General features: G+C 39.2%; 1 protein-coding gene across 2 annotated transcripts; it reads left to right on the top strand.

Moving 5' to 3' along the window:
• The first annotated feature begins 29 nt into the window (after positions 1 to 29).
• Positions 30 to 23,830, top strand: PLEKHA3 (pleckstrin homology domain containing A3). Of its 2 annotated transcripts, XM_032768494.2 has the most exons (8): positions 30 to 397; positions 13,125 to 13,241; positions 14,747 to 14,902; positions 16,348 to 16,484; positions 16,866 to 17,030; positions 18,192 to 18,235; positions 19,525 to 19,637; positions 22,003 to 23,830. In XM_032768494.2, the coding sequence occupies exons 1-8, from the start codon at positions 358 to 360 to the stop codon at positions 22,128 to 22,130; spliced, it is 900 nt and encodes a 299-aa protein (XP_032624385.1). In that variant the 5' UTR covers positions 30 to 357; the 3' UTR covers positions 22,131 to 23,830. The 2 variants fall into 2 exon arrangements, with proteins under 2 accessions (XP_032624385.1, XP_032624386.1); XM_032768495.2 differs by lacking the exon at positions 16,866 to 17,030 and having other exon boundaries at positions 22,003 to 22,231.
• The last annotated feature ends 65 nt before the right edge of the window (positions 23,831 to 23,895 follow it).

Genomic DNA, 23,895 nt, shown 5'->3' with positions numbered 1-23,895 from the left:
CTGCAGGAAGTAAATGAAACGTCCGGGTCAATGGCAGCAAACACGACGACGGGGACGGGGGGCGGGCCAGGGAGCCAGAGGCAGCCGAGGAGCGGGGCGGGCAGAGCCTGCGGGGAGCTGGACACCTGCGGTCCCTCACCACCCCGGACTGCCATGTGCATAGGACATGAGGCGCTCTGCCACGCCTGCTGCCCCCGTGCATAGCCCGCTGCGGGCAGCATCTGCTGGGCCGGCCGGATCCTGGGGCTGCGGCTTCTCTCGGCCCCCGAGCTGCGCGGCTCAGCCGTAAAGTCTCTGCCACAGCTGCCGCCCGTTCCCAGGAGGAGGAGGATGCTGCACGGAGCCTGGTCCTAAGCTATGGAGGGAGTCCTGTACAAGTGGACCAATTACCTGACAGGTGTGGGCAGGGCGGGGCTGCTCCTGGCGCGCAGCATCGCTCTTCCGGGCGGGGCCTGGGAGTTAGCGGGCAGCGGGCCTCTGGCACAGCGGGGAGGGTGGAGGTGCTGGTGCAGGGGTGCGGATGCGGACTAGTGTCCGCTGAGCTTACGAAACCAGCTGGCGTGTGGCGCTGGTCGCCGCTGTTTGAATCTAGCCTGCTTGGGAAGAAAGGGGCAGGTTTAGCCTCTGATGGCTGTTGGGTGGCCTACCGGAGAGCAGCGAATTGCTGGTCTCCTTTCAGTAGCCTGTTGCTCCTAGGCTCGGAGAACCCAGTTGTGGTGCAGGCTGCAATAGGCGATGTCCGATTCTGCGAGTGAGTGGAAGACTTTATCCTCCAGAGCTGCTGATCTGCACCTTTCACAAGAACTAAATTCACCCCGCACCCACATTTTAAACTCCTTCCTGGAGATTACCCAAGATCTGGGAGGTGTTGGGGTCTTTTTAAAATATAGTTATTACTAAATCACATGCTATTTTAATTGAAGATATGTTGCATTCATACTCAGTATTTTGGAATGTACTTATATGGCTCTGCTTGCTCAATATAGCCCACTGGTCAGCATGTGTGCTACAGTTATCACCCTGTGTCTAATCTACAGAGGATATGATTCTGTTACAACTCTTAGCTTGAAAGCCTGGCTCTTAAATTGTAGAGCAGGGGTTGGCAACTTTCAGAAGTGGTGTGCGGAGTCTTCATTTATTCACTCTAATTTAAGGTTTTGTGTACCAGTAACACATTTTAACGTTTTTAGAAGGTCTCTTTCTATAAATCTATAATATATAACTAAACTGTTGTTGTATGTAAAGTAAATAAGATTTTAAAAATGTTTAAGAAGCTTCATTTTAAATTAAATTAAAATGCAGAGCCCCCCGAACCGGTGGCCAGGAACCAGGCAGTGTGAGTGCCACGCCTACCCCTGCTGTAGAGGGTCATGCTTAAAGCTCTGGGGGCCCCTGGTTCAGTCAGTGGAGGATGATGGCCATCATATGACCACTTCACAATTCTGAAAGTATATATCCTCACAGGACCCCTGTTAGGTGGGAAGGTAGTGTTATCCTCAGCTTACAGAGAGCCCAAGGTCATAAAGGAAATCTGGCAGAGCAAGGAATTGAAGTTCTAGTCTATCACCTTAACCACTAGAGCATCCTTCCTCTCATAAGAAATAGCTATGATAAATCATTAATGGCATACAAACATATTGTAATATATAGTCATTGCACCAGTCACTGCGTCCCCTTTCCTGGACACATCTTGTTCAACACAGGAGTCTCTGGGAAGCTAGTACAGCCCTCTTACCCCTCAAGCTTTCTCTTGGCACTTGCCTGTGAATATCGGCACATCTTAGGTAATTTTCCTGCCTCTATCTCAAGGGTCCTGCAGATCTCTTGAAAACCCTATAACTAACTATGCCTCTGAGTTTTGGACTTGAAAAACCACTAAACATTTATTTAACCTGAATAAACGTAACATAAACATAACAATATTTCTAAGAGCCTGGCAGCGTTTCCCTTGATTGCAGTTTGGCCGACCCTCTTTGTCTTCAGGAGCCAGCACTACCCTTCAAATTTAGCCTCCCCTCCCCAGTTCCAAACAAGCAGTCTGGTGGAGCTTCTTCCAGGAGTCCTAGCCTCTGTGTCCCTAGCTGCATCTGTTCTTCCAAAAGCATACCCTATCGTACAGTTGTGCTTATCAGCAATTATCCTATAATGTCTCATATCATATAATTTCAAGTTAACAACATAGTCCTTTCTCTGTGACAGTTGAGAAGGAAGGGGCTTGGTATTGCCTCTTGAAAATTGTCCGTCTTCCTGTAGTGAATGGCTCTAACAGAAAGTAGGATTATCAATCTGTTCAAAAAGTGATTGAAAAGACACTAACTACAAAGGTGTCTATAATGGAATGGGTTCTGCAAATAATGATATTTCTTAACCTCCTCATTATCACAAGCATTATTTTTGTGCCCATCACTGTGTTGTGTGGTATTTTTGGGAAATGTTGCTTTTGTGTTTAGCAGGTAAGATCTTTGCTGTATTGGCTAATTCTTCTTGCCTTGTAAGACTGAAGTTTGGAATAGTCCGGCCTCTGTGGCATAGCAGAGCCGAACTGAATGTGGACAGTGACCCAGAATGGAGACAATTAATGTGGTACATTATTTCAATAAACTGCAGAGTTGCTGGACACTCACAGTTCTTGCTGATGTCAATGGAAGATGTGATTGCTCAGGCTCTCTGATCTCAGGCTGGATCTGGCCCTGTGGTAGGAAAGACAATGTGAAGAAATACCGTAGAAACAATCTTGCAGTGTCAGTAGTGAAACAAGTACTGATAACTGGGAACCACTAATTTAGAGTACCAGAGGAAAGTAATTAATGGATGACTACAAGTTCCTGACCCAGAATGAAACATGACTGTTCTCTTAAATTAGGAATTTCTATTTTGTATGTCCAGTCACAATTAATAAATTGGATGATTGAGCACAGGATGAACTGTAACTGTATAAATGTCTTAGTTATGTTAAGACCAGTCTAATTAGGGAATTCAGAATAGGACAAATGACAAGAAATTTGTTAAAAATCTTAAAAACTTGTTATGAAGTTGGATTTCACCTCTGGATATATTGGATATATAAATTTTGAGCCAAATGTATCAGTAGCATACAATGAAAATGAGTAAGTGGTAATATATTTCTGATGGCTTTTCTAGGCACATAACAATTCTGTAAAAGCCATTTAATAAACAATAACTTTTATGTTATTCACATCATATAGGGTTGTTAGTTTTAAAAAAAAACAACAAAAATCTTGTAGCCATAAGTTGTGATGATATACCTTTGGCTATGGTCATTCTTCTACAGAATTAAAGAAAAGGCATTCTTAGTCCTGGTCTACGCTGGGAACGTACATCCTCATAGCTGCATCTCTCAGGGGTGTGAAAAATCCACACCTCTGAAAGACATAACTATGCCGACCTAATCCCTGATGTAGACAGTATTAGGTTGATGGAAGCGTTCTTCTGTCAACCTAGCTACTGCCTCTTGGCGAGATGGATTAACTACAGTGGTGGAAGAACCTCCTCCCGCACCATTGCTGTAGTAAGCGCCTATCCTGAAGTACTACAGTGGTGCAGCTGTAGCATTTTAAGTGTAGACATACCCTCATTAACTAAAGAAGGCAATCTTTAGTCTGGCATTTCCTAACTTTTGTAGGCTTCACTTTACAGTGTTAATGTAGTGTTTTGGAGGTAATTATTTATTATTTGTATTGCAGTAATGTCTAGCTGCCCCAACAGTGATTAGGACCTCAGCTTACAGTGGGTAGCATTTTCAGAAGTACTCATGGGACTTAGAAGTACAAGTCCTTTCTAGTCTCTTTCAATGAGACTTTTCCCCCTAAGTTTCTTAGGCACTATTCAAAATCCTTCCCTGAATTTACACCAGGGCCCTCCGGGGGTGGGGTGGAGGTGGGGATGGGAGCAAGTGGCCCTGATTTACACATAGGAAGATACAGTCTCTCCTTAGAAGAACTTCCAGTGTAAGGCACTGATCCAGCTAGATCTGTGTTGGCCATCCACACAGATTAAGTTGCAGGACCTGGCTGTAAATAGACACAAGATGGACAAAAGGCATGAGAGAGGAAATATTATCCCCATTTTACAGCTGGGGAACCAAGGCACAGAAGATTATGTGACTAGTTCAAAGTCAGAGGGGCTGAGTCAGAAATTGAGTTCAGTAGAAGTGTTACAGCAGGCACAGTGGCTATGCTGCTTTAGCACTGTGGTGTAGACACTTATTAGAAGGGGTTCTTCTGTCATTGTAGTAAATTCACCTCTCCGAGAGGCAGTAGCTAGGTTGACGGAAGAATTCTTTCATCAGCCAAGTGATGTCTGGAGCTTAGGTTGGTTTAATTACATCACACAAGGTGTGAAATTTTTCACAGCCCTGAGTGATGTAGTAAAGCTGACCTATCTTTGTAGTGTAGACCAGCCCTAAGATAGGGCGCATACTGTAATATCTTATTATAACACAGAGATCGGTTCTGAAAGCTTCTGACATATCATTCTGAATGACTCACAGTAGGCCTGTCTGTGTACACTTGCTTGCACCAAGCCTCAAGACTACATTCTTCAATAGTCCAGTGCCAGCTCTCAGAGTTTTATCACAAATCTCTTGATATTTAGTATTTATCTTAAATCTCCATCTCCTGGAGTAAAGTGTTTGCATGAGAATCTCAGCGCTTCCCCCTCCCTCTCGCTTATTTTTTTAAAGCATCTAATCCTCATAGTTGTGAAGAAAAGCTTGAAAGCGTGAAACCTAAATGCTCAAAAGTTTCATGATATTTTGGGACCTGACTTTTTGAACTCTTCAGGCTGGCAATACCATAGTTCTGAAAACAGTTCTGTCTCTGGCACTAGTGAGTTAATTGGTTTTTAATTAGCAGTGCAGGAAGATCTGTGGCTGACAGCTTTTTGTCAGCAGTGGGTCCATCCATGTGTGCAGTTGCGTTTTGTAGACCTCATCCTGTGGCCCTCACTTGTGTGAGTAGTTCCAGTGAAGTCAGTGGAACTAAGTAGCAGTTGGAGTACTGGTGAGTAACGCCCTGTATAAAATCACGGCAGTGTCCTGGTTAAATGTTTTAATTTCACAGGATATGCATGACCACCAAGTCCCACCTGCAACCCCGAGCTACTGCAACTTTCCCAACAGTGGGGACATAGAAGCGGGTATCCCTTCTTCCAGCTCCCTGCTCACTGAGGCCATGCCTTCTCCTAGGGGGCATTAGTGGACCAGTCCCATATGGGAGTGGAGTAGGGAGATGGTGGACCAATCCTATGTTGGGGAGTGGAGGCAAGGTGATGCAGGTCATGCGATGTCTCACTATTGATGACAGCCAGTCCAGCCTAGGCCATTGCCTCTGCTTTCTGCCCGTCTGGTAGGGTGAGGGGGCAGCGCTGACAACATGCAGCAATTAGGAGCCTTGGCCTGCCCCAGTGGCCTCTGGCAGGCCTAGCAGAGATGCTGCAGGAACTGTGACCAATATCTGTTGCTTGAAGCCCAAGCGGCTGTGTGAAGCCCAACAGATATTTGGCTAATTTCACAATTTGCACACAGGCTGTGACACTGTAATTTATACAGGGTCTTACTGATGAGAGTAAAGGTTGTAGGTGTCAGGCCGTATCAGAGAGAGAGAGAGTCAGTCAGTCTGTGTGCCTGTCCCCAGGTAAAAAAAAAGATTAGTTTCCAGTGTAGATAGTTTTTGACTTCCAGGACCACAAGTATTTCCCAGCTCAAAAAGAAGCCTTAGCTTTGGCCAGAACTGGGGGTAAGCATTGAATGGGTGGGATAAAACTATATAAATGAAAATGCTGCACAGTACAGATTTTTTAAAAAAGCCTTTGAAGTGCTGCAAAGCACTCACTAATGTTAGTGAAAACTTGTAACATAGCAAGAATGTCCGCACTGAATTATTTCCCCAAAAATATATTGCAGCTGTCAGTTTATTTCTAGGGAGAAAGGGAATGAACCTCTGCATTCACCATTAGCAAACTCACTGAGTTTCTTTAATTTTGTTTCCCCTCTTCCTTTTCCCTTTGTAGGATTCCCCTTGGAGACAGTCATTAGTACTGCATCCTTTCATCATGAAAAAGATTTCTGCCAATTCAGTGGAACTAATTGGCCCCTTAGAGTGAATCAGTATAGGATCATATTAAATGCTTATTCAGGCCTCTTGTTTAATTGTAGTGCCACTGGCTTTTTTCTGCTCTCTTGTTATTCTGTTCCTTTTCTGTGCTGCTCTGCTTCAGTGAATTCAGATGTGTTTGGACAGCAAAGTTAAGCTATCAGAACCTGTGAAATGTCAGTGGGCTGGTTGACTGGCTGCCTGTATACACGCTAATAGAGCATGATGGAAGAGTGCAAAGGAAAGAAAACATGGAACTAGTTCTTCAGATGTAGGAGGCTATCAGGATTGTCTAACCATTTTCTTTTAAAATAATCACCCCCCAGATTATCTCTGTTTGCTGAATTGAAGTGTCGTGTAAGTTTGCATCCTTCCCAAACCAAGTATCATTCTATTCTATTTTTATCTTTAAAGATATGTCAAGCGTGACCTCAGTGTTCAGCATGACTTGAATTTATCATGCTAACGTAAGTCTCCTTTGCATTCCCAATACCATTAATCCAGGAGTGGAGTTCTAAGATAGAGCCTGAATTTGAATCCTGTGCATAGTAGCAAACTATACTACACTGAGCTGGCACCATAAGCATGTTTTGCTTGGTTTTCTTTCAGACTTTTGTTAGTCTTTTTATGCTGTGTGCTTGACATCCTTCTCAAATATATGGGTGGGTGTGCTTTGCTACATAGCTGGGGACCTTATGTGCATGTCTTCCTGTGAAAGACTAGTTAGGTTATTATCAAATGTTAGATAGCTATTTACAATCTTTATTCTCCATGATTAATGTATTTGATAGAGATACTTTGTATTTTTAGTGAAACGTCAATGAATATAGTATGTGTGTCCTGTGGCCACTTTCTTTTTGAAGTAGTATTAGTCAGATTGTAGTTCTAACCCCTTTTTCATACACAAAAATGAAAAATTACTCGACAGGTTTCCTTAAGATGTAGTTCTTGTTTAATGGATACTGCCAACTTGAAATCTATTCTATTTTTAAAATATTACTTAATTGCAGACAGTACATCTGTCCACAGAGTCCCACTGTTAAATGGGGCCTCACAATTTTTTTATGGTTCTTTCGTCTTTTATTGCTATCTGAAAGATTAACATAAACAGAGGACAATTACTATTTCTCCTCTATTGTTTGTTAGTAAAACAGATTATACACAGTGCTGTCAAATGCACAAATTAAATAAACTGAAAACATATTTTTAAATCTTTCAGTTACACTGTAGCTATCTTCGAGCTAGTACCTGCAAGCATTTATGCAAGCTCGACAAACTACACATGGAACATTCACTTTACTCCACATGATGTCTGCCTATGGCAGAGTCTCGGATAGGTTTTGAAAAACCTAGAACTCCAGGAATTCACAGTATTCTGAATGTAAAAGGGAAACAAATCTCTGTGAAAGTCTATGGAAAAATCAGTCATAGAGCTTTTTTGTGCCCATTTTTTGTTAGTCCACTGAATATTTTTGTAGTTCAAAAATATCAGCTTATATATCTTGTTCTAAAGCTATTGAATTTCTCTTTCTTATTTACAAGAGATACCAAAAATATTTTATTACATTATGCAACCATGAAAGAGCGTGTTTACGTGGGTCTTGTAACATGAGCATTAGCACCTTGAGACAAAAGTGTACAAGCTGATTTAACTATCAGAAGTACAACACAGAATCAGAAAACAAAGGTTTTTAAAATAAGTGAAAATATTTTCTTTACTAACATTAAGTGAACATTTTAATGTACACAAGTTATGCACATATGTTAATGTTCTATTTCAAGAAATTTTTGTATGCCATGGCATATTGAATCAACGTCTTATGAGGTCCCTTATTATAACACATATGCTGATTTGATAATACTGTCCTTAAGCACTAAGTGTCAGTACATTGACACAAGCTTGTTCCGGTTCTCTACATTTGCATGCTCCCATACCAGGGGTAGGCAACCTATGGCACGGGTGCCGAAGGCAGCACGTGAGCTGATTTTCAGTGGCACTCACACTGCCTGGGTCCTGGCCGCTGGTCCAGGGGGCTCTGCATTTTAATTTAATTTTAAATGAATCTTCTTAAACATTTTAAAAACCTTATTTACTTTACATACAACAATAGTTTAGTTATATATTATAGACTTCTAGAAAGAGACCTTCTAAAAACGTTAACATGTGTGACTGGCACGCGAAACCTTAAATCAGAGTGAATAAATGAAGACTCGGCACAGCACTTCTGAAAGGTTGACGACCCCTGTCCTATATAAACAATTCATGCTATTCTGCATCTGCATCATGGACTTCTGCATTGTGTTGTACAACTACAGAATATTGCCTCCAGGCAGTCTCCTGGTATTGGTGGCAATGACATGAGCTCTGGCACCAGAATTCCGTCCTCCTGTTTCCAACCCATTGTATTTGAAGGAGAAAGAACTGGATTTGGGCAATGGGCCTGTGTCCAGACTAGTGCCTGGTAATGAGTTCTCTGTATGTTATGTGAAAGAAAAGAGTATTGCTTGTTGGGTTAAGCTTTTGATCATCACAAGCATGTGAACAAAATGGCATGTGCTTTTTGTCAGTGCTGTGAACTTCTGGCAATCCACACATCTTAAAACTAAACTTTTTTACACTTTTCATCTTCTCCGAGTCCAGGTAACCCTGTTCTGGGTGTGTTGGAAGCTAATGGTGTTGCTGAAAAACTTTCCATGCGGTCTTCTTGCTGTGATCCAGCAATAATGCACAACCAGTCAGGGCATGAAATGCGAGTAGAGTTTTCAGAACATTGGATCCATAGTGTATTTTCTCACAAATGGCATGAATAGGAAAGTACTCTGGTTCCTTTGATGTGCGAGCTTTCATCCAAAGGTGTCCACGTGTCCTTTAGCTACAGTGAGCCCGTGAAAGAATAAGCACACCAGAGTTCTTGGTTGCAACAACCACACTGATGGCATCGCTGTGTATACACAGTAAAATTATTCTTGTGTCAGCTTCTTTCTGATGAGCTCATAGGTGTCAAGTGGTGTTGTTGAGCACCATTCATCAGCCTTATCATGAAACCTACTAGCCAGAATGATAATTTTATCATGTGGTGCTTGTGTTGCTCAGATAAAAATATTGCAAGAATCTCCTTATTTTCTGAAAGCTCAGTGATATTCATCCAGTAACTTGGAAGAGACACAGATCTGCCTTCTGCCATTCTTCAGATGGGTCTTGTATCTCTTGAACATTTTTGCCTTGTACCACCTTAACAGATTCCTTATAGCAGTGGTTCTCAACCTTTCCAAACTACCATACCCCTTTCAGGAGTCTGATTTGTCTTGCATGCCCCAAGTTTCTCCTCACTTAAAAACTATTTGTTTACAAAATGAGACATAAAAATAGAAAAGTGTCACAGCACACTATTACTGAAATAGTGCTTATTTTCTTATGTTCACAATATGACTATAAAATAAATCAATTGAAATATTAATATTGTACTTACATTTCAGTGTATAGTATATAGAGCAGTATAAACAAGTCATTGTCTGTATGAAATTGTAGTTTGTACTGACTTCGCTAGTGCTTTTTATGTAGTCTGTTGTAAAACTAGGCAAATAACTAGATGAGCTGATGTACCCCCTGAAAGACCTCTCTGTACCTCCAGGGGTCTGCGTACCCCTGGTTGAGACCACTGTCTTACAGTACTTGTCAACACTGTCTATTCTATGGAAGACGTAAGTACTGTTTTTACAAATGTAGCTGTAAGATCTCCAAATGTTTTGGCTCCACATGGCTTTCCTGTGGTTTGTACCAGAGCTTGTGCACCTTGCACAAGACAGCTTGTCCTGGCAAGGGTAACTGTTGGTGAGTAGTGGACATGAGCTGTCAGCATATCATCCAGTATTGCTTTTGTCCCTGTTCTTAGACTGCCATTTGTCTATGCTAGTGCCAAAGGAATGGGCATTAACTTATGTATAAAAATCTATTGCAAATTCACAGTCCTGCTAACTTCATAAGATGTGACTTAGTTGCTGAAGAATATTTCTGTCTGCCTTCATGGTTGAGGCCTTTTCTTTTACTTTTTTCCCCATCTCATATAGCATGGAAAAAAGTATGCGTCGAGGCTCTCACTCTTGTGTCATAAGCCACTTTTTCACAAAACTGTCCAGTTGCACTTGTCCTAGGATCTTTGCATTCAGCAGTGCATCTTATGTGGCTTCAGTAGCCAGATCGTTTGTTGCAATATTTTGCAAGGAAGTGGGTGTTCCTCCCAAGAGAAAATCTTTAATCTTTGAATTGTTTGTAAGAGTGCATCCTCATCTTCATAGTCACATTGCTTCCTTGCCTTTCTTGGCTCATGGTGAATAAATTGGTATCCAAGCCAACATGGAACATGGTTCTAGTGTTCATTGTGATATGGGCTTTCACGTTGTAAGACAAGGCCCATCTGCCGAGGTCTGAGCAAGTCTTGGTGAAGCCTACAGTTCCACCTTCTTTCTTTCCTATGCTATTGAACTACTCTTGGCTCTGATCAGGGTCCATGGATTGAACTTCTGACACGATCACTTGACAATTATGTTCCCTCACAGAAACCCCTTAAACATGCAGTATCTCCAGTCCATAGGTTTCATAGAACTGGATTGTCTTGTATTATGGATGTTGGTATCTTTATTGGGATCACTACAGTTTGCCACTCACGATACATTAGTTGCAGATGTTCTTGCTTTCTGTGACCTCTGGATTTTGGTTTCCCACATGACTGATACTGTCTATCCTGACTGAAAGATGAACTCAGTTCTGTCAGTGGCCTCTCTATTATGATATCTTGCCGTTTCTTTCTAATGGCTGTTGCCTCCCTTATTCTATGCAATCCTTGTTCACCTGCTTCACACATTTCTTTACTTAATTGTTGGCAAATAATATAGAAACTGTAGAAAACTGATGTGAATTTTTGAAGACTTACTACCAGTTCCATGGTTTGCCCACAACCGTAATCAAACCACCACCTCAGCTAACTACTGTTACTCTCTCTATTTGTAAAAAATACCATCATCTATGTTAATTCTAGTCTAACTATAAAGCATTATGCACTATTAAACAAATACAAAGCATGCAAAAAATGATTTCACATATTACAGGAAAATACATTCTATGTTATTAACATATTTCTAATTTTAAGATCTATGGATGACTAAATGCTACAAAAGGTTGATTATTCAAGTATAGTAAGTGTTAAAATAATGATCGTGTCTTCTCATTTCTGTTCTTAATAGACTGAAAAGAAATTATGCCTAAGTTTAATTTTGCTGATAAGTTCATGCACACACTACTGGTATGTCAAACATTTCTGGTGAATTTTTTTTGCCATATTTATTTGGAAGTTTGAGAGTCTAAACATCAGAATTTAACTTGGTAACAACCATTTTTGAAATCAGCAGGTTCAAATTATGTTAGAAAAAGTTACCAATTTTAAACAAAAAATTGCATCTAGATCCCCCATAGAGGATTGATTCAGAGATTTCTGTCTAGTCTGTAATATTGCCAAACCATTGCAAACTATCTTTCAGTCTACTATGTATTATTATCCAATCCTCCTTTTTAAACCAAACCAAAAACAAAAACAGCTTGTTTTTCTAGTTTAAACATTGTATGTGCATCCAGCAATATATAAGGTGCAATCTGTCACATATTTTTTCACACACAGGGTACTCTCTATATCACCCGGTTTACTGTAAGATAAAACATTTTCTTGTTTTGCTTGTTACTGTCATAAACTTCTCTTGTTTACTTATATGCATTGCCAGTGACATCAAGGATCAAATATGGCCAGAATAATCTTCTGTTACAAGGTCCCTTCTTATCAACACAAGTCCATGCAGCAGATCATGGATTCATCTGCTCTTCACATAGTTCAAAGATAAATACAATGTAGTCTCAAAAGCAGTTGGAGAAAATGTGTTATGGGGATAAACTAGAAAGAGATTTTTTTAAACTGCATATTTCGATGTAAACTAAACTGAAATCTGTTGAATTGCAACTGATCTAGATAATCACGATTGTCAGTATTTATTTAATATCTTTCTTGTTTGACAGAGGTAATTACTTAGTTCTTTTTGGATATTCTTACAGATTAAAAGGACCGATGAAACATTCACTAGAGTCAAATACTGTTATAATATGAAGAGACCATAGGAGTATGTGTTACCTGCTGCCTTTTCTCCTTTTTAAACATTTGAAGTTCAGAGGTGACAGGTTTCATTTGTGAATCATAATTCCTATTCTCTCTTCCAATGCACCCTCTTTTATTTTATTTTACATAGAAGGAGTAGTGTGACTGAATATACCACTGCATTCGCACCTACACATTATTGTAATAATCTTTGTACCAAATATGCCTTGTGAGGTATCATCTGAAAACTAATAATATCAATTGGTCAATAATATCATGGTGAAATCTATGTAGTAACATTTTATGTAAAGTTATGAATTCCCCTTGTATAGTGAGGTTGGCATGTGTTCAAACCCACATAGCCCTGTCTAGGCAGAAGCTGTTAAACATGTCTATCCTAAACAAAGATTTATTTTTACCTCAATTTACATATATGTAGTAAACAGGGTCCTTGGGACAGGAAGAGGGGGTAACCTCGTTTCTCAAAGACAAAGGACAAGTTGACACCTCTAACTAAATGTCATCAACAGAGCCGTCCTTGGGTACAGGAATTGGGGCCACCATCCCGGGCCTTGTGCTTTGGGGGGCCCCACGGGCAGGGAGGTGAGGTGGGATGTGGGAGGGCGAGTGGGGTGAGGAGGCAAACGGGGAGGTGAGCGGCAGGCAGGTGTGGGGGGTGGGGAGGTATTGCTAATGAAATATTGCAAAAAGAGTTAGTGTAAAATATCTTTATAATACATCACAGTAGTATTTGCATCTGTGTAAATTCTGTTTCTCTTAATGGTTTAACAAACACCTTTACTTTTGATTGAACTTGGATTTGCAATTAAACAGTTAGTATAACACTTTTCTCTCATATTTATGGTCTTCCTAGGTTGGCAGCCTCGCTGGTTTGTTTTAGACAATGGAATATTGTCCTACTATGATTCACAGGATGATGTTTGCAAAGGCAGTAAAGGAAGTATAAAGATGGCAGTATGTGAAATTAAAGGTAAGATTTAAATAAAATTTTATTAGAGGAAATTTTAATTGGCAAGGGGATGAACAAGGTGACCTAATACTTTTGCATCACTAATTTCTATGATGCTTAAAAAAGGTAAGGGGAGAATCACATCGAGACATGTTTAGTCAGATGCGCTTGCTACATCAGCCCCAATTAGTACTGAATATGAACTCTGAAGGAAAATAATAATGAAAAAGGTTATGATATATACTGTTCCTTTATGAGGTTTAAAAACAGCCATATAAACCTTAGGGTATTAAGAACTTTTCTGTTTATGTCTTACATTGGAAATAGCATAAATGAAGGCATCTGAAACTGTCACCATAGCTACAGCTGTTCTCCTTCCCAAACTCAGAGGGAGGTAATGCTGAATGTTAGGAATTGGGGGAGGGATAGCTCAGTGGTTTTAGCATTGGCCTGCTAAACCTAGGGTTGTGAGTTCAATCCATGAGGGGGCCACTTAGGGATCTGGGGCAAAAAATCAGTACTTGGTCCTGCTAGTGAAGGCAGGGGGCTGGACTCAATAACATTCCAAGGTCCCTTCCAGTTCTAGGAGATAGGTATATCTCCAATTATAAAAATAGGGAATTGTTTGCTGGGAGAGCCACCACAGGAGTGATCTGGTGGGTGCCATTACTTTCTGCCTTTTTTTCTGATGTACCTTTGTGGAGGTATTTGTGATGTGGATACCTGACCACTAGAAAATGGACTGAGTCCATCTACTTCTCTTACATAGGCCATCAAGCAGTTATCGTATGGCAACAACTTCTGGTTACTACTGCCAGTGCCTGGATTGAAACCAGTGACCTAGGAGCGAAAGGCTTATGTCTCCTTACTAATCTCATGAAATATTCAGTCCCCCTTTCTTGTCCGCTTGTTAATTTTCTATAGTATGGAGGAACAGTAATAGATAGATGCCAGTAATTTGGGATTAATTCCATCTGTCATGTACCCAGGGCTGTCCAGTCCTAGACCTGGGAGTACTATGGTTGAGAAATATGCCTGGTACCTGTGACATCTGTGGCTGATTAAAGTTGTAGTATTGAATATGATGGCTGTAAGTGGAGAACAGTTGGTGACTTTTGACACAGAGCCCAGAAGGTTGCATCAGAAAGGAAAGTGAGATTGATTTTAGTCTAGTCCTTCATAGATATTTGCCCACATCACAGAAATCTTCAGGTTGGCATAATTAAATCAGGACTAGACTAACAATGGTGTTTCAGGTGAGGAATGTTTTGGCAGTGTTTTGAGGGAATTTTGCACAGTATCTGTCCACACTGTGTCTGGCTGTAGCCATTACTTAGTCAATTATGTTCATGAATATCAAATTCATACAGTGTTTAAAATTGTTTTGAATAGCTTCCGTTTCTTACCAAATGCAATCTGTAATTTGTAAATAACTTGAAATAATATGGTCTGTATTTGATAATTAGTATCCTTACTGGTTTAGTTATCTTTTGCAAAATTAGTCTTTTTTCTCTTTTTATCATTAGTTCATCCAACAGACAACACAAGAATGGAGTTAATCATCCCAGGAGAACAGCATTTTTATATGAAAGCAGTTAATGCAGCTGAGAGGCAAAGATGGCTGGTAGCACTGGGTAGTTCTAAAGCCTGTTTGACAGACACCAGAACAAAAAAAGAAAAAGGTATTTATACCATTAAAATGTATGAAATGTATAAAATTGTTTTTGATTAAGATGGTTCTTAATTTGTCCCATTCTAGTGGTTGAATTTAATATTATTTATGTAAGATATAAATCTAATTTATATATTGATAAATATATTGATACATCTTAGTTATGGATGTAAGCCCTGTTGTGTGCATATAATAACTTCTGGCTTATATTTAAATTGCAGTTTCCAAGGGGAACAGGAAAAGAACTGATCAGCCTTTGCTAAAATTAGCAGAAAGGAAGAATTATTGTTACTGTATTTCTCTGAGTAGTCCAATTCCCTTTACGTGTGTGTGTGTGTGTGTGTGTGTGTGTAAATATGAGCTAATTTTAATTAAATATAGTACTTTGATTGAAAGATATCACTAGACTCGGTGAAAAGGATGAGTTTAAAAATCTCCCAGCTGGCATTGCTCCTCAGAATTATTAATTTTGCCAGTCTAATTAGCCCAGTGAGTGTCTCTGAAGTACGCTGCCAGCTTCTAACTGAAAGATGTCTGACTGGCTATGCAAAGATATACCTGAGCAAGGAAAAATATTTAAAATATTGTTAATGTATGGCATCAGGTAGGTCAAATCACTTCTTATATTGCTCATGTGCAACTTGCTTCTGACTTCACTTTACTATTCCTGAGTTTTATTACACTGCTGGTTGTCAGAGTTTCTCCCTATTTTGGGTTTCTATGTTATGTTCAGATTTGTCTTGTTCCAGATATTGGCCCTACCAGAATCATAGAAATGTTGCTATTAAAAACTACGGGTCAGAGAACTGTCACAGCATTTATTAACACTCTTTACAGTGCTAGGTTATACAGCATAGGAAATATGAAATTAACACAAAACCTGCAGCAAACATGATGGAAAAATAGTATTTTGTTCCTGCTGCTGGAGAGCTCTTGTTTACATAAAAAGCTAAAACTTAAACAATCTAGAGCTGCCACTCTCAAAACGCTTGTTGTAGCTGTTAGGGAGTCATTTGGTTACCATTGTTCTGATTTCTCTCCATAATCCCCATTTCTGCCTCCCTAGTTTCTCTTGGTAAAGACTGGTAATCCTCTGTAGACAGTCTGAAGGTTTATCATTTGCAAGGTTCCCTGAGTGAGTAACCGCTCTCCTCAGGTGCTTGTGGATATAGGGGAACAGACCTCCTTCACCTGTTGAGGCCACAGACTTTGTCCATTGTGTGCTCCCTGGGATGACATGGTAAATAAGAAAATATTTTACCTCTTGTTTCCTGATTATATATCTTTCTCCATGGTCCCTTCCAAATTTACATATACTTTGTGAAACTATTCCCAACTCATTTAAGAATCCCTTCCTAGTCTTGAAAGGAATTTCAATTTTTGTTTGTAAAAATTGTGCAGATAAGTCTTATGCTGTGATTGGTGGGTTTTTTAATTATTTTATTTTTCTTGTAGAAATTAGTGAAACCAATGAATCTCTTAAAACCAAAATGTCCGAACTTCGCCTCTACTGTGATCTCTTAATGCAGCAAGTTCATACAATACAAGAATTTGTTCACCATGATGAGAGTCGCTCATCTCCCAGCATTGAGGTATCAGATTTCTAAAATTATACTGGAGAACCTGATTATTCAAATCATGTTAAATTCTTGTTGTCACCTTATGCACCTTATTAGCAACCTAATGTTGGAAAATATTTATGTAAGGTCAGTTTAATGGATGTTTAAAAATTGTCTATATTCAGATGCTCATACACTGGGTTCAGGAGTATGGTAATACAGTCCACACTAAAAGATATTATATTGTTATTTTTTCAATAAGGTTGAATCTAGCTGCCATTAAAATGTATAGTCACCAAACTTGTTTTTTTTGAGAATTTTGGGCAGTTAACTGAGAAATCAGTTGATTCTAAAGTAACATTTTCAGTCTCTTTTTACATTCTTGCTGATGTTTGTGCTATCATTTGTTTTCAGAACATGAATGAAGCCTCCTCCTTGCTCAGTGCCACATGTAACACATTTATTACAACACTTGAAGAATGTGTGAAGATAGCTAATGCCAAGTTTAAGCCAGAGATGTTTCAGTTGCCTCATCCTGATCCCTTAGTTTCTCCTGTGTCACCTTCACCTATTCAAATGGTCTGGATGTTTTATAAGAGTAACATTTTAAAGTGTTATGCTATTGGTTGGGAGGGTACAAGAATATACACTATATAGTCACGTGTAATCCTGACTCCACTGAAGTCAACCGTTTTAGCCTTAAGTGTAAATCACTACTGACATGTTTCTGAGTCTGTTTGCTTGCCAGCCTTCCCATAAACTTGTCATCGTAGAAGTAATTCTCCCATGGATGAGGACAAGGCTAATCGGACCCCAGTACTGGATTAACGCTCAGTACTTTACAGCATTCATACGAAAATTGAATTATCCTGTTACCTATACTGCAGGGTTATTTTTTAAAAATGTTAAATATTCATTGTTCTCTTTCAATACTGTAACCTGGCTGCTCATCGAAACAGAGAACTTCTTTGTGGCTTAACTCTCAGGATGTGCCTTTCAGATTCCCAGTCTTAATATGTCTCTTTTTAAACAATATTCTGGTTGATCAAATATGCGTTAGCTGACAAGTTAGTTTTTGTTAAATAATGTGCAAGATTAAAATACTTTATGGAATTCTTATTTATTTACTTATTTATTTTTCCTGTTGAGGGGTTGGAATAAGTGAGACTCTGTCAAACTGTATTTCATATATGTGGATTCTCAGATCTACTCTGTTCTAGGGTCCCCCCCCGAATCTTTCCCTTTCATTTATCTGTATCTGATGATCTTCTCCCTTTCCTCCCATCCACCCAAGCAACTCTTATTGATCAATCTTTAGGTCAAATTATTCTCTTGGGCACATTTAGAGAGTTCCCATTGAAATCAGAGGGCTCCCTGTGTGCATACCAAATGGCAAAATTTAGCTCTTGGATTAATCCTTTTGTATAATGCAGATTTGAACCTGGCATTAATTTAAAATGTTTTGAGGTATCCGTGGATTCTGCCAATGATCCAGTAGAAATTTGAGTAATTTTTGAGGCAAGAGAGAATGAGATGTAATATTTTTGGGTAGTAAACTAGTTCTCTTTTATTAGTGCGTTAAAAATTCCTGCGTTACTAGCAATCTAGCCTCTTTCAAATAGCTAAATAAGATTCCTTAACTGTGGCTCATTTTTGTTTTAAATAATAAGTATATGACTGTGTATAAGCATTTGCTAAATCATGATAAAGAGTTTTAAACTTGTTTCTTTCATTTTCTAGATGAAACGCTCCATTAGCCATCCTGGTGCATACAGTTCAGGGAGGTAAGATTAAAAATTGCTGTTAAGTAGGCTAATTTACTTTCTGAAAGCACCTCATTGGACCAATCCAGCAAGCCCCCCAGTAGGGAAATATCAGCTGAAGTCACTTTGCAGAGGATTTCCAGGGTTGGCAAATGGTTTAAAATTTAGAAAGTAACAATCTATTATCAGTAGTTTTGCAAATCTAAAATTGAGACACAGATGTTGCAACTTGCATACAAGTCAAAAATATACTAGTAAAGTTTTGTTTCCATTTTTATTCTGAGTAATATTCCAAATTTGATATATTTTTAGTTTTGTTTTAAAAATAAATATAAAAATATCATCAAGGAGAGACTTCAACATTGGCAAAATAAGTAAGTAAATCCAACTGTTGTTTGTTATGATCATTATAATAGAAATTTGTACAAAATCTTTCTATGGTTTTTGGTAGAATTGTATAATTTAAAATGACCATTTATCAGACAGAATTGCAATTATAACTTATCCAAGTTTTTTAATCCAGTGGTTTCCCAAACTGGGGACACCGCTTGTGTAGGGAAAGCCCCTGGTGGGCCGGGCCGGTTTGTTTACCTGGCCTGTCTGCAAGTCCGGCCGATCGCAGCTCCCACTGGCCGCGATTCGCTACTCCAGGCCAATGGGAGCTGCTGGAAGCGCCATGGGCCGAGGGACTTACTGGCCGCCGCTTCCAGCAGCCCCCATTGGCCTGCAGCAGCGAACCGCGGCCAGTGGGAGCTGCGATCGGCTGGACCTGCGGATGGGCCAGGTAAACAAACTGGCCCGGCCTGCCAGGGGCTTTCCCTACACAAGCAGTGACCCCAGTTAGAGAAACACTGGTTTAATCAAATCTTATGGCAAATAATGGAAGTATTCTCTAAGGCCTTCATCCTGCAAATACTTATGCGTGTGAGTACCTTTATGCAAATAAGTAGTTTCAGTGCGACAACTGTGCTTGCATAACAGTACTCATACACATTAGAGTTTGCAGGATTGAGGCTTGAAACACTAAGATTTTTGATGATTCATTCTTGCACATTTTGAATTTGTTTCTTTTTGCAAGAATTATATTCTGATCACATTTTTCAGATTTCAAAATCTGTGCAGGCTACCCGTGTTCTGTTCACATGGAGTTCCTTTCAGCTTACTCCTCAGTATTGCTCTTTACTATCTTTAAGATAGATCTAATCAGAGCACTATAAATACCAAAAGATATATCTTAAATGAAAAGCTAATAGACTGGCTAGTTGTTTGTTATAAGTTTGTAAAACTAATAAATCCTATTTAATTTGCAGTAGTAATGCCACAAAAGAACCAATTTCTTCATTCCACCGGTTATCCCAACGACGCAGAAGAACATACTCCGATACAGAATCCTGTAATGATATTCCTTTTGAAGATACAGAGAGTAAGTTGGAAGAGAGAGAGTTTTACTGTGTGTACTTCTGTTGAATTTGTTACCGTACTTAGCACAATTGTTGTACTGCTAACACTAGTGCAAGGAGAATACCTAAAATTACAATCTTTATATGTAATCAGAGCCATTACATTAAACAATAAAGTTGCTTGTAGGATTCCTATGTAGTGAATTAAAACTGCTGATGTATTCACTACGGGACTGGCTTTGCCACCCTTTACTCACCTCGACTGGTATCTCAGATCTTGTGTAGTCCCACTGAAATCCGTGGTGCTATTTGTAAAGTAAGGTACTACCTAAGGTGAGTAAATCTGGCAGAACTGGGCTCTACATAAGGACTACGTGAACAACAAACATTTAAACTATACATTTTCATATATAAACTAACATTTTGGAAACCTGTGCGGAATGTTGATCAGTTCTTTCCAGTCTAACCATTATAGTGAGTCAGATTCTTGTTTTAGTTACACCAGGGCAGTCCCATCGAGTGGAGCTAATTTCCACTGAATGGAGTTACACTGTAGAACTGAGAGGAGAATGTGACAACCCAGTGTATTAGTAAAGAACAGTTTATACCCGTGCCTACCCTCCCCATACATAGAGCAACACTCTTCTGAAACAACTCAGCATGGTCAATAAATCAAAACAACAATTTAGGGCTATCATACTCTATGTCAGTGATCCCATGACAACTAGATCCCGTTGCATAAATATGCCAAGGTAAGGTCTCTTTATGGTATTCCCATGAAACTCCCAATTGTTTTTACCCCATTCTGACTTTATCAGGAAGGCTGTGGCCTGCTTTCTTCTTGATTAACTGTGGTTTGTCACTTTCAAGAGTGACCCAGTTTTGGGCCAGCCTCTCCTCTCTTGGAGGATAACTTATCCCTTGTACAGAAGGTCAACACAAGGCGTATGCACTGCTCAAGTCCCATTTAAGCCCTAACTGGTGCTTATACCTTGTGTTGTCCTTTTGAACAAAGTTGAATTCCACTCTATGTGATCATGGTCTGGTTCCTCTTCCCATGGATGATCCAGTCTGTCTTCTCTCATAACAGCTGTGGTCAGATCAGTCACGTTATTTTGTGTAAAATCCCAGTCTGTTCTTGTTCCTTGTAGAATTGCTCCAATTTCTAGCTTTTTCACTAATGTAGTTTTTGTCTTTTGCCATGTTACAGAGAAGAGTCTCTTTACTGTCATCCACTTTAAGGGCTCCATCTTCCTAGAGTTGATTCAGTTCCTTCTTTTCCTCAGTAGGTGGCACTGAAAATAACAAACTTTCAGTAGGGGATTCTGTATCCCTTCCATTTTATTAATGAAAAACTGTTCACACACTTTCAAGAGCAGTTCTTGTATGAAAAATGACTGGAAAAGGGCATTGTTGAGTTACATGTTTATTCCGGCTCACTGATTCTGTATCAAATTTGTGCAGTTTCAAAGATAAAATGTACTTTCTTACTGCTAACTACTGGGTAAGATTTAAGCATGGGGCTGGGGAAGACCAAGCAAAGAGTGCTCCTGACTTTCTTTCCAAGCCCTGCATCTATATACAGAAATAAAAAGACCTGTTAGCAGCCCACTTCTCTATGATAGACCACCTCTGACACCTCTCCAGGTGCTAGATAAATGCCAAAATGGAATAGAGGTTTCATTTGAAATGGAGAACTTACAAGAGGCTCTATGATGTCTTCCAGTAACGTTGATATGCATTAGTCACCTGGCATAATCTTGTTAAGAAGAGTGATATTTGAATAGTGTACCATTATTACCCTGTATTCTGACTGACATGGAGAACAGCACTCTTTGTGCTCATCAGCTGCTTAAATATCTGATGAAAAAGTATCATTTTTCAAATGCAGAAACTAGTCTCTGTTTGATTTACCATGTGTTTAAATCTATCATTAATGAGCCATCTACTGATCAAGTAGACAAACATCCTTTTTGGTATAATGTGCAGTAGGCTGGGTTCTTTTAACAAAGCAAACACCTTTATTAATGGCTGAAGTGTCCCAATGGAGTTTTTCAGTGAAAGGATTATTGCTGCACTAATTCTTAACACACACTCTTTGTTGTGCCCCTTTGACTGAATTTCCCTGTGCACCCCAGAGATTCTCCTCTTACAGTATTTGTGTATTGCATAGTATGATTATCTGTAGTTTTCAGTAGCTTTTAACATTACTCATCCATTACCCCAGGCATTGATATAGACTAGAATAATTCAATGCAGACCATAGAGAGCATGTAAATATTGCGTCCAATATTTTAAAAAAATGTTGTCTATGTGAAATATTTGCAAGCAGAATGATTAACAGATTGAATTGGCGCACAGTTTAAATACTAATCAATATCTTAACAGGACCTGCTCACTGTTCCAGAAGTGCTCTCAATGGACACTTGGCACCATCAACCATTCCTGAAGAAAACAGATCAGTTTCAAAGAAAAGACCTGAATTGGAAGAAACTCTTCCATCCTCTTCTTCCTGAAGAAACTGCAGTATTTCTATAAGTAATACTATGCAAAAGCTGCTGTAATTATGTTATTGTTATAGGGAGTAGTTATTTCCCTTTTAGAAGGATTTTTCTGCACTTTATAGAATAATGTAAAAACTAACTTTGAAGTGTATTTTATCTTTATATAGTTTATTTGCAAGAGTATTTTCCTAATGACTTCACAGTTTGAATATGCATTTTTTTGGAACAAATGATGGCTTAACAGATAGGCATCTGCATTTATATGTGTAGCTTTTTTCTAAACAGTGTGCTGGTCTGAGAGTTTAACAAACCTGCAGATTTTAAATCTTGAAGAAGGTTTCAGATGGGGTGGGGGGGTATGATGTCACTTGTGCCATGGACCAACTGGTCATTTGTACAAAGTTAGGATCCGGTCTTGCAGTCCTTGTGCACTCACTGTTCTCCTTGAATGGGAATTTTGCTTGTGTAAGAAGTAAGGGATTGAGTCCCTAACAGGTTAGTGTAGCAGCTCGATGGTAATTTTAATATTGCCTTCCTTTAAAAACACAAGGATATACATAATCTGATCCTTATTTTTAGTCAGTTGAAAGTAGAAATATCTCATGTATTTTTCTAAAGAAATGTATAAAAAGTAACTTATCTGCATATGAAGCATTTGTACCAAACATTGGGTATTTAACAATTTTTATTTATTTTTTTGCATAAAAAATTTCTACTTACTTCATTACTAAAGGTCTACAGGCTTCAAGATGTACACAAATTGTTGCTGAGGTGTGTAGCATCACTGAACAGCTAATGCAGTACTGTTTACATTTACTCTGCTCATTTCAACTAAGACACATTTTTAACAAAGTATTATTTTAGTGTTCGCTTCTAAGATAGACTGTTAAACTACTGTTGTAAGTATGAATATTTGTATCTCTATATACTTTATTTATGATGTATTTATACAAAAGGGGACTTCTGTTTATTATGACTCCTATATATCACTTCACTATGGCATAAATGTAGAGCTAGAATCTGATCTCAGTTACACTTGTGAAAGCTATCAGAGGGTTAGCAGTGGTAGTCTGGATCTGTAACAGGCAACAGAGAGTCCTGTGGCACCTTATAGACTAACAAACGTATTGGAGCATAAGCTTTCATAGATGAATACTCCCTTCACCAAGGGAGGAGAAACTGCTTTTGTAGTTGGCTAGCCATTCACAGGCTTTGTTTAATCAAATTTGGTGTCAGTTTGGTGTCAACACCTCAACTGCTAGAAGAGGGCCTCATCCTCTCTGATTGAACCAACCGTGTTATCTCTAGACTGATTCTTGCCTGCATATTTATACCCGCCTCTGGAAATTTCCACTACATTCATCTGATGAAGTGGGTATTCACCCATGAAAGCTTATGCTCCAATGCATCTGTTAGTCTATAAGGTGCCACAGGACTCTTTGTCACTTTTTACTTGTGTAAACGTGCATTAGCTGTAAATTAGATCAGAATCTGGCCCTCTAATTACTGAATTAATAGGATAGCAATGCCTGCTATTACCTCTCTCTTATATAAGGTTGTTAGTGTTTGCTTTGTAAACTCTTGTTTTTTGTGTTCACTTTGAGACAAACTTGGTCTATAAGTCTTAGCCATAGAGTACTTTTAAAAAAAAGTTGCTGTTTTTAATTTACACAATTGGTTAATAAATGTACAGTTTTTTGCATTCAATCATACGTCAAATTTTGTCTTATAATTGAACCTCCTTTTAATTTGACTAATCTGGTACATGTTAATAACA

This window comes from Chelonoidis abingdonii, chromosome 10 (assembly GCF_003597395.2).
Source record: "Chelonoidis abingdonii isolate Lonesome George chromosome 10, CheloAbing_2.0, whole genome shotgun sequence".
NCBI classification, from domain to species: domain Eukaryota; kingdom Metazoa; phylum Chordata; order Testudines; family Testudinidae; genus Chelonoidis; species Chelonoidis abingdonii.
Note: the sequence above shows the minus strand (reverse complement) of the source record. Positions and strands in the feature narration are given on the sequence as shown.

Bases quoted from the DNA above. Each gene is read 5' to 3' on its own strand.
- PLEKHA3 (XM_032768494.2), top strand. From the start codon at position 358: ATGGAGGGAGTCCTGTACAAGTGGACCAATTACCTGACAG. The intron at 18,236-19,524 runs GTAAGATTAAAA...TTTAATTTGCAG, and splicing joins GGTGCATACAGTTCAGGGAG to TAGTAATGCCACAAAAGAAC. The intron at 19,638-22,002 runs GTAAGTTGGAAG...ATATCTTAACAG, and splicing joins TCCTTTTGAAGATACAGAGA to GACCTGCTCACTGTTCCAGA.